Consider the following 12,681-nt stretch of genomic DNA (forward strand, 5'->3'; position numbering starts at 1 on the left):
GAGTGACAGTATATACCTAATGTTTATAGAATAAAAGGACTAAAAACAAACAAAAAACAAAAAATGACTAGAACTCTGGAGAGGACAGAGGTCTGTAATTAGAGATCTGGACATCATCCAGGGACAAAAAAGTCAAACGGACAAGAACAAAGGGACACGCATCTTTCCTGCAGTAAACATTTACTGTGTCAGACTTTTAGATGTGAAAAGGGGCTTTAGTTCACAGATCTCTTTCCCACTTCCATTTTTAACTTATCTGCTCCATGCCATTAGATACTGTGTTTATTAGTTGTTTCACATGTATATCATCTTTCACCCAGATTACATGCAGGGATACTTTAAAATTCTTTTGGATACCATATTATTGGACACATAAATGACAATTTGTTAACACTGAATGATAAACATGAATATCCTACCAAAAGAAGAGCCCATAACCCAAGCAGGATAAATGAGAATGGACCATTTTACAGGTGGAGAGATTAAATGTATGGCCCGTGGTAGTTTCTGTCAATCAGCCGCAGGGCTGCTACTATGACTTAGGTTCTCTACACCCAGTTCACTTTTCTACTGCTACTTCCAGGTTTCTTGGGAAACTTCTACCTACTTCCTTGTGTCTACGGCCACTCAAGCAACATACCTTTCACAATTTATCAAATTCCAACACCAGGCACAGGGTTGACAAGGTAGTTGTGATTTTATTGAAGTTCTTTTTAATTAAAATGCTTTGCAGTAGAGACCACAGCCTGCAGGGGGAGCCTCCCAAATGTTTCCTGCCTCACCACCTACAGATTGAAGTAGAATTTGATTTATTCCCTATCTCTTTCAGTCTTGACGGCTAAGGGGTAATGGATGGAAGCGGAGAGAATGACCAAGAAGAGGCAAGGATGAGACTCCGTCTTAACGAAAAACCCTGGAGGGCCTCAACTTCAACCAGTTGAAGTTTGCTTTATAGTTGTTGATCACCCAGTTCCAGCCAACCAGGAATAAATTAAATATCGTTTTGCCACCTCAGCTGATGGCAATAGCTTTCCAGAATGTGGGCCTAGTTTGCACTAGCTGCCAAAATCACCAACAATTTCAGAACAGCTCCTCTACCTTCTCACTTGGCTCAACAGGAGGCCCAGGCTTCACCCCACAGAATAGTCCATAAGGCAGGCTTCATTTACGCTTCTTCTCCTGTGTGCTGGTGAACCAAGAGTCTAGGAGCTTCTTGCTGTAGTATAACTGCCAGGCATGCACTTGAACCGCCAGCACCAACACCAGGTACATGACAGAGACGGCAGAAAAACCAAAGAGGAAGCGGTAAGCCTTTCCATGGCGGTAGAGCTGCTGTGCAGCAGGGAACATCTCCATGCTGCCATAAATGAGGGGAGCTATGGAAAAGAGCCCCATGCTGATCATGGAGAGCACCAGGTAGCTAATGTTGTTTCGAGGGAAGGAGAGGAGGCCCAAGAGAGAAGGCACAATGCTCAGCAAATATGGGTATTCCCACTGATAGGGCATGGCCACCTGATCATGTGACAATAGCCTCAGGTGTCCCACGCTCATCTTGGCAACCAGCAGCAGCCATATGACCAGATGCACGTAGATCAGCTTCTTGATTTCATACTTGAGGGTCACACTGTGGGGCAGAGCAGAAGAAGTACCTTTCATTCAAAATTTTCTGACAACCAACTATATGCCAGGCAACTATACTGACACTGGGTTACAAACATGAGTAAGATATAGTCCCTGCCTGGATGCTTGGGGACAAGGAACAAACGAAAAACTAAGGGGTGTCTGGGTGGCTCAGTCAGTTAAGCGTCTGACTCTTGATCTCAGCTCAGGTCTTGATCTCAGGGTTGTGAGTTTAAGCCCCACGTTGGGCTCCACACTAAGCATGGAGTCTACTTAAAAAAAGAAAAAGAAAAAATAATTAGAAAATGAACTGGAAGAGCTCTAGTAAATATAGGTTGCCAGATATATGAATATCACAGGAAGGAGTAATCAGTTCAGCTTAGGATGGGATGTCTGAGAAGGCTATCTAGAGGACAGGGATATTTGATAGGCTCTGAAGGGTGGGTGGTAATTATCAGAGGTAAGAGCATGCAGGCAAAAAGACATAAGCATTGTATTCCAGGAAAGCAGGTGGTGTGGCAGGAATACTTTGTAGTGGGAAGGGAAGAGCAGAATGTGAAGTTGCAAAGAGTAACTCAGAGCTGTGTTTAGAGAGATGACTTTGATTGCACCATAAGAATATAGCCTATAGGAAGGAGATACTGGCAGCAAGGAAATCAACTCAGGCTGCCCATATTTCCCCAGCTAGAGTAGACTTTATAGCCAAGGCAAGCACACATATTTCTCTCATTATTCTAATTCTCTCACGTCCTAAATGTATTCTCTTCACACCCCTGAGGGCAGTTTCTGCTCTGGACAGTCATCAAAACACTCGCTTGGGTTGTGATATCCTCTTAGGCAGGGGTCTAAGGATAAGAATGAAATGAAGATCCAAAGAGCTTGTCATTCTTCAAAACTCTGGAAAGATGTGAAAAACATTCTGGGAGAGTTTGATGGATTTAAGGAAAGAAAATCTTTTTTTCAGTATTTTTATTTTAATAATATTCATTATAGAAAATGTGGAAAGGTAGGGGGAAAAAGCCAGTCACCTGTAGACTTCATGATCCATGAAGGCAGGGACCAGTTGTCTTTTTTAAAGAAACTTTTTTTATTGAAGGTATAATATGCATACAAAGACCAGATCTGTTTTTGCTTACTATTATATCCTCAGTGTCTAGCACAATGCCTGATGGGTAGAAACTCAATAACTATTTGTTGAACGAAGTAGAAATACCCCTTACATGGGAGTGTTCCTAAAATTCATTTTAGGTGAGAAAAGGCTGGACTTTATGCTCCACATTCCCCCAAATGGCCCGAAATACAACAGCTACCATGTATTGGGCAGACCCTTTACACGAATTAGCTAATTCTTCACCAAAACCTAAATAATGGATTGCTCTTCCCTTCACAGACGAGGAAAGTGGGTTTCAATTAAAAATTGGGTTTCCGAGGTCACAGCAGGGCCAGCATCGCTCAAGACTCCAGAGCCTAGGAGGCAGGGACTGGACCCTCCCAAGGCACAGGGCGGATCACCGGGTGGTGCTTATGGGAGCGAAGGGGCTTCCCGAAATTGGGGACAGGGCCTGGGCCGTCACGGAAGGAGGTGCGCGAGGGCCGGCTGGGGTGGGTAAGACCCCGGGGCCAGGCCCGTGTCGCTTTCCAGGCCTTCCGGGCTCTAGGCCTCTGTGCTCCTCGCCTCACTTCATACCTCATCTGGTAGTGCATGGCGACGCGCTCCCGGTGCTGAAAATCGCTGCCGTCGGTACCGGCCGCTCGCGGGCCTGCCCGAGATGCCATTACCCCCGCCCAGAACCCCAGAGCCCCTCACGCCGACCCAAGACCGGGAGTACCGTGCGAGCTGCCTGCACACCCAGTTAACGCAGCCTCAGCTTGCCACCCTAACAAGCGCGAGCGATTTGGTGAGGACAACTTCCGGCCTCTCTGTCTCCGGAGGACGGACTCTGTGGTCATGCCCTCGCGCACGCGCACGAGCACGCTCTCGCGGCCCCGGCCTAAGTCTGTCTGTTTCTGTCTGTTTCGAGTGCCTGAGAAATTAATCCCTAGGAAATTAATCCCTAGGGATGGCATCTTAGACTGTTGAGCACTTTCGCCTTTTTTTTTAAATATTTTATTTATTTGACGGAGAGAGACACAGCGAGAGCGGGAACACAAGCAGGGGGAGTGGGAGAGGGAGAAGCAGGCTTCCGGCAGAGCCGGGAGTTGGAGGGGGGCTCGATCCTAGGACCCTGGGATCATGACCTGAACCCAAGGCAGACGTTTAACGACTGAGCCACCCAGGCACCCCGCACTTTCACCTTCTTAAACTCTAATATGAGTTCAAGACACCGCTGTCCCCACTTCACAGATGGGGAAGTGATAATGAAAAGGGTTCTGTAACTCTCAATAGGACACATGATTGACACAGTCTCAAAATATCTCCGCATGGATTACTTAATCATTGCAAAGAGAAAATGGTAACTTTACAGTGGAGAAACCTGGGGTGCACGCCCTTAACAAAGTAATCAAAGTTAACTTGATCAGCAATGAGATAAACTGACATCTGTCTCCTGTTACACTGAAGACACAGCATCACTTCTGTGATATTTCTGCCAAAAATACTTAATTTAACCTGAATCTAATCATGAAGCAATGATAGATAAATTGAAGGACATTCTATAAGATAACTAGACTATTTTTAAAAATGTCAAGGCTATGGGGGTGCCTGGGTAGCCCAGTCTCTTGTTATCTGCTCAGATCTTGATCTCAGGGTGGTGAGTTCAAGCCCCTGCTGGGCACCATGCTGGGTGTGGAGCTTATTTAAAAAATAAAAATGTCAAGGCTATGAAAGAAAAGAAAATTATGGGGCACCTGGGTGGCTCAGTCGGTTAAGTGGCTGCCTTCGGCCCAGGTCATGATCCCAGGGTCCTGGGACATGTTGGGCTTCCTGCTCAGGGGGAGCCTGCTTCTTCCTCTCCCTCTGCCTGCTGCTCTGCCTATCTGTGCTATCTCTCTATCTCTGTCAAATAAATAAATAAAATCTTAAAAAAAAGACAATTGTCTTTCTTTTCTTTTTTTAAAAGAGTTTATTTATTTAAGAGTGAGAGAGAGAACAAGCGGGGGGAGGGGCAGAGGGAGAGGGACAAGCCGACTGCCCGCTGAGCAGGGAGCCTGATGCAGAACTCGATCCCAGGACCTGGAGATCACGATCTGAACCGAAGGCAGATGCTTACCCTACTGAGCCACCCAGACGCCACGAAGATTGCATTTCTTAAATAATAAGACTTGAAAGTCGAAATGACTGCCTGATCCAAGGGCTGCAGAATGAATGTTGTGTTAGCAGGCATGAAAACAACATTAATCTCATTATACATCTCTAGCAGAGCTCTTGGGTGACCAGGTGCATTGTCAGTGAGTGGTAACATTTTGAAAGGAATCTTTTTTTCTAAGCAGTGGGTCTCAACAGTGGGCTTAAAGTATTCAGTAAACCACATTATAAACAGTCATGCTATCATCCAGGATTTACTGTTCCATGTATAGAGCACAGTCAGAGTAGATTTAGTATAACTTTTAAGGGCCCTGGGACTTCCAGAATGGCAAATGAGCACTGGCTTCAACTTCAAGTCACCAGCTGCATTAGTCCCTAACAAGAGAGTCAGCTTGTCCTTTGAAGCTTTGAAGCCAGGTGCTGACTTCTCTCTAGCTCTGAAAGTCCTAGATGGTATCTTCTTCTAGTAGAAGGCTGTTTCATCTACACTGAAAATCTGTTGTTTAGTGTAGCCACCTTCATTAATGATCTCAGCTAGATCTTCTGGATAACTTGCTGCAGCTTCTACTTGCTGCTTTATCTTGCACTTTGATGTTATAGAGATTCTTTAACCCTCATGAACCACCTCTGCTAGCTTCAGATTTCTCTTCTGTAACTTGCTCACCTCTCTCAACCTTCACAGAATTGAAGAGAGTTAGGGCCTTGCTCTCGATTAGGCTTTGGCTTAAGGGAATGTTCTGGCTGGTCTGATCTTTTATCCAGACTACTAGAACTTTCCCTATGTCAGCAGTAAGACTGTTTTACTTTCTTATCATTCCTGTATTCACTGAAGTAGCACTTGTACTTTCCTCCAAGAACTTTTCCTTTGTACCCACAATTTGGCCTAGTTTTCAGTCTGTCTCAACTTTCAACGCACCTTCCTCACTAAGCTGAATCATTTTTAGCTTTTGATTTAAAGTGGGAGACTTGTGATTCTCCTTTCACTTGAACACTTAGAAGCCATTGTAGGATTATTAACTGGCCCAATTTCAATATTGTTTAGTCTTAGGAAATATGGAGGCCTGAGGAGAAGGAGGGAGATGGGGAGAGAAATGCCCATTTGGTGGGCAATCACAACACACACGTTTGTCAATGAAGTTCTCTGTCTTATATAGGCATGGTTCATGGTGCCACCAAACAATTACAATAGTAACATCAAAGATCACTGATCACAGATCACCATAATAAAAAAAATAATAATGAAAAAATTTGAAATTTGCAAGAATTACCAAAATGTGACACCAAGACATGAAGTGAGCAAATGCTGCTGGAAAAATGGCACTGATAGACTTGCTCAATGTAGGGTTGCCAAGCCTTCAATTTATGAAAAATGCAGTATCTGTGGAGCTCAATAAAGTGAAGCACAGTGAAGTAAAGTAAGCCTGTATCTGTCTCCTCCCCATACACTCTCTAGAACGTCTTTTCTTGCCCTCTGGAAATTCTGCTGACCCTTTAGAATGCATCTTATTACTCCAGCAAAAATCACCTGCTCCGACATCAGCTCCCAAGGCTCCTGCGCAGTAAGTTGCAGTGTTTGTTAAGCCTGGTTTAAGACCATCTGTGATAGAATCACCCAGGATTTTTTTTTTTTTTTTTTTTTTTACCACCCAGGATTCTTATTAAAGGCATATATTTCGGTGGCAGCAGCTGAGGCCGGCCGGCGAGGTAAAATGCGGCTGACCCGGAAGAGAAGCTGCCACCGGATTCAGCCCCTGCGGCAGCCTGCCACCACATGGGGTTAGCAGCTATGGCCATGGACATCCTCAGTGAAATGGGGCTGCACTTTGATGAGCTGGACAAGCTGCACGCATTGGACCCTGAGGTTACCCAGCAGACCATAGAACTCAAAGACGAGTGCAAGGACTCTGTGGACAAAATTGGCCAGTTTCAGAAAATAGTTGCTGGTTTATGTGAGCTTGTTGACCAACTTGCAAAAGAAGCAAAAAATGAGAAGATGAAGGCCATTGGTGCTCAGAACTTGCTCAAATCTATAGCAAAACAGAAAGAAGCCTAACAGAAGCAACTGCAAGCGCTGATAGCAGAAAAGAAAATGCAACTTGAAAGGTATCAGATTGAATAGGAAGCTTTGTGTCAAGTAGAAGCAGAACAAAATGAATTTATTGACCAATTTATTTTTCAGAAATGAACTGAAAATTTCATTTTATAGCTGGAGGGCCAAAATACAAAACCAAACCCAAAAAACCTTTGTACTGTTCCAGTGACTTGACTAATGACCCACATATGTTCTGAGAGATAGTGCGTAAGGAACGCAACATCTCTAAAGGCAGTAAACAAATCTGGGGTAACTTGTTGCTGATGTCCGAGCACATCTGCTGGTGAACACCCAGTGGCCGCGGTGTTCCAGGCTTTTACCTCTCGGCATTCTTAGCCTGAACTGAGCAGTCTGTAAACGATGATCTTTTTTTTTTTCTTTGTAAATTCACAAAGCTTTGGAAAGAAAGAGCAATAAATTATTGTTAAAAAAATAAATGAAAATAAAAGCACATATATCTGGGGGTACTTAGTTGACTCAGTCGGTTAAGCGGCCGGCTCTTGATTTTGGCTCAGGTCATGGTCTCAGGGTCCTGGGATCGAGCCCCATGTAGGACTCTGCATTCAGTGGGGAGTCTGCTCGAGGATTCTCTCTCCCTTTCCCTCTGGCCCTCCCCTCACTTGTTTGTGCACTCTCTCTCTCTCTCTCTCTAAAATAAATAAATAAATCTTAAAAAAACAACCCACATAGGGGCATCTGGGTGGCTCACTTGGTTGAGCATCTGTTTTCTGCTCAGGTCGTGATCCCAGGGTCCTGGGATGGAGCCCTACATCGGGCTCCCTGCTTAGCGGGAAGGCTGCTTCTCCCTCTCCCACTCCCCCTGCTTGTGTTCTCTCTCTCGCTGTGTCTCTCTCTGTCAAATAAATAAAAATCTTTAAAAAAAACAACATATATTTCTGGGCCTTACCCTTAACCAAATAGATCATTCTTCAGAGTTGGGCCTGAGACTATTTTTAATCTAAAATGTTGACTAGGTAATACATTTATGTGGTTTAGAAATCAAACGATATAATAAATTTATGCACAATGAGCACATGAAAAGATGTTCAGCACCATTAGTCATTAGGGAAATGCATTTCAAAATCTATGAGCTATCACTTCACACCCAATAGGATGGCTAGAATAAAAAAGACAATAACAAGTGTTGCCATGGATATCGAGGAATTGGAACCTTCAAATAATGCTGGTAGGAATGTAAAATGGTACAGCTACTTTGGAAAAATATTTTGGCAGTACCTCGAAAAATTAGAGTTACTAATATGGACCAGCAATTCCTTTCCTAGATATATACCCAAGGGAAGTGACAATATATATCCACACAAAAATTTGTACACAGGGACGCCTGGGTGGCTCAGTTGGTTGAGTGTCTGCCTTTGGCTCAGGTCATGATCCCATGGTCCTGGGATTGAGCCCCACATCGGGCTCCCTGCTCGGTGGGGAGCCTGCTTCTCCCTCTGCCTGCCGCCCACCCTGCTTGTGCTCTTTCCCTCTCTGACAAATAAATAAATAAAATCTTTAAAAAAATTTGTACATAAACGTTCATAGCAGCATTACTTATAATAGTCAAAAAGTGGAAACAACCCTATATTCATCAACTGATGAATGGATAAAAAAAGTAGCATCTCCATAAATGGAATATTATGTGACAACGAAGAAGGATATATATTACTGCACGGGCGGTATTATGCTAAGTGAAAAGCTGGTCATAAAGGAGCCCATATCGTATGATTCCATTTATATGAAATACCCAGAATAGACAAAGCTATAAAGACCAAAAGTAGAGTCATGGTTGACAGGAGGAAATAGGGAGTAATTGTAACAGGTATGCAGTTTCTTTTTGAGGGTGATAAAAGTATTCTACAGTTATATAGTAATGATCATTGAAGAACTTTGTGAATATACTAAAAACCATTGAATTGTACATCTTGAAAGGGTGAATTTAATCGTATGGGAATTATATCTCAATAAAGTTGGGTTTTTTTAAAGATTTTATTTATTTATTTGAGAGAAAGAGAGAGAGAGAGCAAGCATGAGCTGGGTGAGGGGCAGAGGGAGAAGCAGGGAGCCTGACGCGGGGCTCAATCCCAGGACCCTGGGATCATGACCTGAGCCGAAGGCTGATGTTTAGCCGACTGAGCCACCCAGGCTCCCCAAACCTGTTATTTTAAAATGCAAATTGTCACCGGGAAGGGAAATAATGGAAAAATAATGAAAAATGAAAACACAGCAGCAATTTGTTTTTGTTTGTTTTGTTTTTTCAAGTAGGCTCCATGCCCAACATGGGGTTTGAACTCACAACCCCAAGATCAAGAATCACATACCATACTGACTGAGCCAGCCAGGCACCCCTAGAGCAGTGATTTGTAACTGCTTTTGTGCCATGGACATCCTTGGCAGCCTGGGGAACCCTTCTCAGAATGAAGTTTTTGAATGTACAAAATAAAATATATAAGATTACAGTGAAAGCAAATTGTATCAAAATTAACTTCTCCAATTTTAAAAAAATATTGGCAGTGAAAACCCCTCCTCTCAACTCTGCTCCCCATCTTCCCAGGTCTCAACCCAGTCCATCCGACTCCACGCAACCAAGGAAATACTTTGTGGGTTTTTTAGTGTAATTGTATGTATTTCCAGAGTTTCTTTAAGCACATACAAACAAATGTAAAGTTATATTCTTATTTTACCCTTTCTTAAATACAGAGGGTACTGTATTATACACACTATTAAAGACCTTGATTTTTGTTTCCATGTAACAGTATATGTTGGAGATTCTCCCCAGATCAGTACATAAAGAACATCCTTACTTTTTTTTTCTTTTTTTGCTTCCTAGGGTTATTCCATTATGTGAATATAAGATAATTTATTTAACCTGTCTCTCTTGTAGGACATTTGGATCATTTCCAATATTTTGCTATTACAAACAGCTTCAGTTTATAACCTTGTATACATATCGTTTCATTCATGGGCAAGTAGATCTATAGTCTGGAATCCCAGAAGTGGTATTGCTGGGTCAAAGAATATATGGTGTCTGTAATTTTTTTTAAAGATTTTAATTATTTATTTGAGAGAGAGAGAATGAGAGATAGAGAGCACGAGAGGGAAGAGGGTCAGAGGGAGAAGCAGACTCCCTGCTGAGCAGGGATCCCGATGCGGGACTTGATCCCGGGACTCCAGGATCATGACCTGAGCCTAAGGCAGTCGCTGAACCAACTGAGCCACCCAGGCGCCCTGGTGTCTGTAATTTTGATAGATCTAGACACATTGCCTTCCACAGAGGTTAGATCAATTACATTCTCACCAACAACGTGTGGGTGTGTCTGACTCCTTGCTTTCCCACAGCTTTGCCAACAACATTGCTCGTCTGATGAGTGAAGAATCACATCTCTGCATAGTTTTATGTTGCATTTCTATTTCTTTTTTATTTCTATAATGGGATTAAATATCTTTTCATATGTTTAAGGATCATTTGTATTTCATTTCCCTGAACTATGTTCAGATCCTTTGCCCATTTTTCTACTGTGTTGTTGGTCTTAGTTTATATATAGAGGAGGGAGTACAGAATGAGAAAGAGGGAGAGAGAGATAGAGACAGAAAGAGGGAGAGAGGTAGGGAGAGAGGAAGAGAGGAGGAGAAAGACAGAGAGAGGATCGGCATCTTGCCTATTTTAGTTGCAATATAGCTTTCTTTTTGTATGTCATTTAACCCTGCTCAGGTATGACAAGTTGAACATGCAGAATACTTTTTTTTTTAAACTAGACTCCATGCCCAGTGTGGAGCCCAGTGAGGGGCTTGAACTCACAACCCTGAGATCAAGACCCAAGCTGCGATCAAGACTAAGATGCTTAACTGATTGAGCCACCCAGGTGCCCCCAGAATACTTTTTAAATATAGTTGAATGCATAATCTTTTCTTTTATGGCTTCTCAACTTTGAGTCATAGCTAGAGTCCTTCTCCACTCCGAGGTATCTCAAATGATTTCTAGGCACTTTAGAGTTTGAGAACCATGCTCAGATATCTGCCTCTCCCACTAGAATGTAAGGTCCCCAGACAGGGACAAGAACTGAGTCATCTGTGTCCCCAGCAGCCCATAGTGCCTGGCATAGTGTAAATGCTCAAGAAAATGCTTGTTGAATAAGTAAATCCCAACTGGTTCAAAACCATCCTCTTCTCCTACATACTGCGAAGACTCCTCAGGTTCATGGAGCCCCAAGGCAGATGACCTTTGGCTTTAGGCTGCAGTTATTTTTTTAATCTGTGTCTGCTTCCCATGATGCCTTGGGAGTTCATCATCAGGGCCTGACTGCTTCTGAGTCATCCATTGACGCACAATCACCTGTTAGACGTTCAATAAATGTTTGAGGCATGAAAGTCCTAGGGAGGGGCCCAACCTGTTCCCCAGAACTTCTTCTCTGAAGTATTTGTTTGTACTTCTCTTCTGGCTCTTGGACTGCCTTCAAGTTTAATGACTTGTGTTGCTGTTTCCTAACCCCGCTCATTCCTATCCCAGATCCTTTGCACTGATGTTTCCTTTGCCTTGAATGTTTCCCCAGGACTTCAAAAGATTGGCTTCTCAGCAGTAGGATTTAGCTCAAAGCTCACCTCCTTTGAGGCCTTGCCTGAACCCACAAACCAATGTAGCTCTCTAGCCACTTATTATCATACCACTTTGTTTGTTTTTTTCCTAGAACATCATTATCTGAAATCCTTTTGTTTATTTGTATATTTGCACAAGATCTGAGTTCCCCTCTGCCCTGGGAATGTCAGCTCCTTGAAGTGTGGGACAAGGCTGTCTTCTTTCCTGCTGTATTCTCAGCCCCTGGGATGGCTGGCACGTAGTAAGTGCCTAATAAATATTTGGTGAATGAATGAATGATGGCTGTCTGGGACCTCGTCCAGGGAGGGATTTAGATATTAATAATAGGGGTGGCTTGATTGGGTGTCCGAATTCTGATTTTGGTTCTGATTGTGGTCTCTGGTTCCTGGGATCGGGCTCCACACTCAGCAGGGAGTCTGCTTCTCTCCCTCTCCTTTTGACTTTCCCCTCACTCGCTCACTCACTCACAGGCATGCTAGCTCTCTCTCAAATAAATAAATAAATCTCTAAAATAATAATAATAACAATAGTGATTTATTGAGCCCAAAGGATGCACTAAATTCTGCAGCAGGTACATTTCATGATTATCTCATTCAACCTTCATGACAACCCAATGGGGTAGGAGCTATTTTTAATCCCTATTTGTCAGATCCAACTGAAGCTTAGAAGAGTTACATCACACAGCTAATGCTAGACCTCTAGCCCTTGGAGTGGGGTTCCTAGCAGTCACACCTTCAGGATCACCTAGGAACCTCTTGAAGTGGTTTCTTAGGCTCCACCCCAGTCATACTGAGTCAGAAACTCTTGGGTGGAGCCCAGCAATATGAATTTTAACAAGCTCTCTAGGTGATGATACACAGGATGAAACACCTTAAGCTGAAAAAAGATGAGCTTGAACTCTTTTTTAAAAATTATTTTTATTTTTTTAAGATTTTATTTATTTATTTGAGAGAGTGAGAGAGAGCAGGGTAAAGGCCAGAGGGAGAAGCAGACTCCTGGCTGAGCAGGGAGCCTGATGCGGGACTTGATCCTGGAACTCTAGGATCATGACCTGAGTCGAAGGCAGACGCCCAACCAACTGAGCCACCCAGGTGCCCAAACTTTTTTTTTTTAACAGCTTTATGGATCACT

General features: G+C 43.3%; 1 protein-coding gene and 1 pseudogene across 1 annotated transcript; one reads left to right on the forward strand and one right to left on the reverse strand.

The window, feature by feature from the left end:
* Positions 1-678: 678 nt before the first annotated feature.
* Positions 679-3,527, reverse strand: JAGN1 (jagunal vesicle mediated transporter 1). Its single transcript, XM_028101612.2, has 2 exons — positions 3,308-3,527; positions 679-1,624 (listed from the first exon to the last, which is right to left on the reverse strand). The coding sequence occupies exons 1-2, from the start codon at positions 3,394-3,396 to the stop codon at positions 1,162-1,164; spliced, it is 552 nt and encodes a 183-aa protein (XP_027957413.1). The 5' UTR covers positions 3,397-3,527; the 3' UTR covers positions 679-1,161.
* A 3,123-nt stretch (positions 3,528-6,650) lies between these two features.
* Positions 6,651-7,049, forward strand: LOC114207815 (intraflagellar transport protein 20 homolog pseudogene; annotated as a pseudogene).
* Positions 7,050-12,681: the final 5,632 nt, after the last annotated feature.

This window comes from Eumetopias jubatus, unplaced genomic scaffold (genome assembly GCF_037043125.1).
Source record: "Eumetopias jubatus isolate StellerSeaLion01/CBP00866 unplaced genomic scaffold, mEumJub1_p1.0 scaffold_1, whole genome shotgun sequence".
Taxonomy (NCBI): domain Eukaryota; kingdom Metazoa; phylum Chordata; class Mammalia; order Carnivora; family Otariidae; genus Eumetopias; species Eumetopias jubatus.

Bases quoted from the DNA above. Each gene is read 5' to 3' on its own strand.
- JAGN1 (XM_028101612.2), bottom strand. From the start codon at position 3,396: ATGGCATCTCGGGCAGGCCCGCGAGCGGCCGGTACCGACGGCAGCGAT. The intron at 1,625-3,307 runs GTATGAAGTGAG...TCTGCCCCACAG, and splicing joins GCCATGCACTACCAGATGAG to TGTGACCCTCAAGTATGAAA.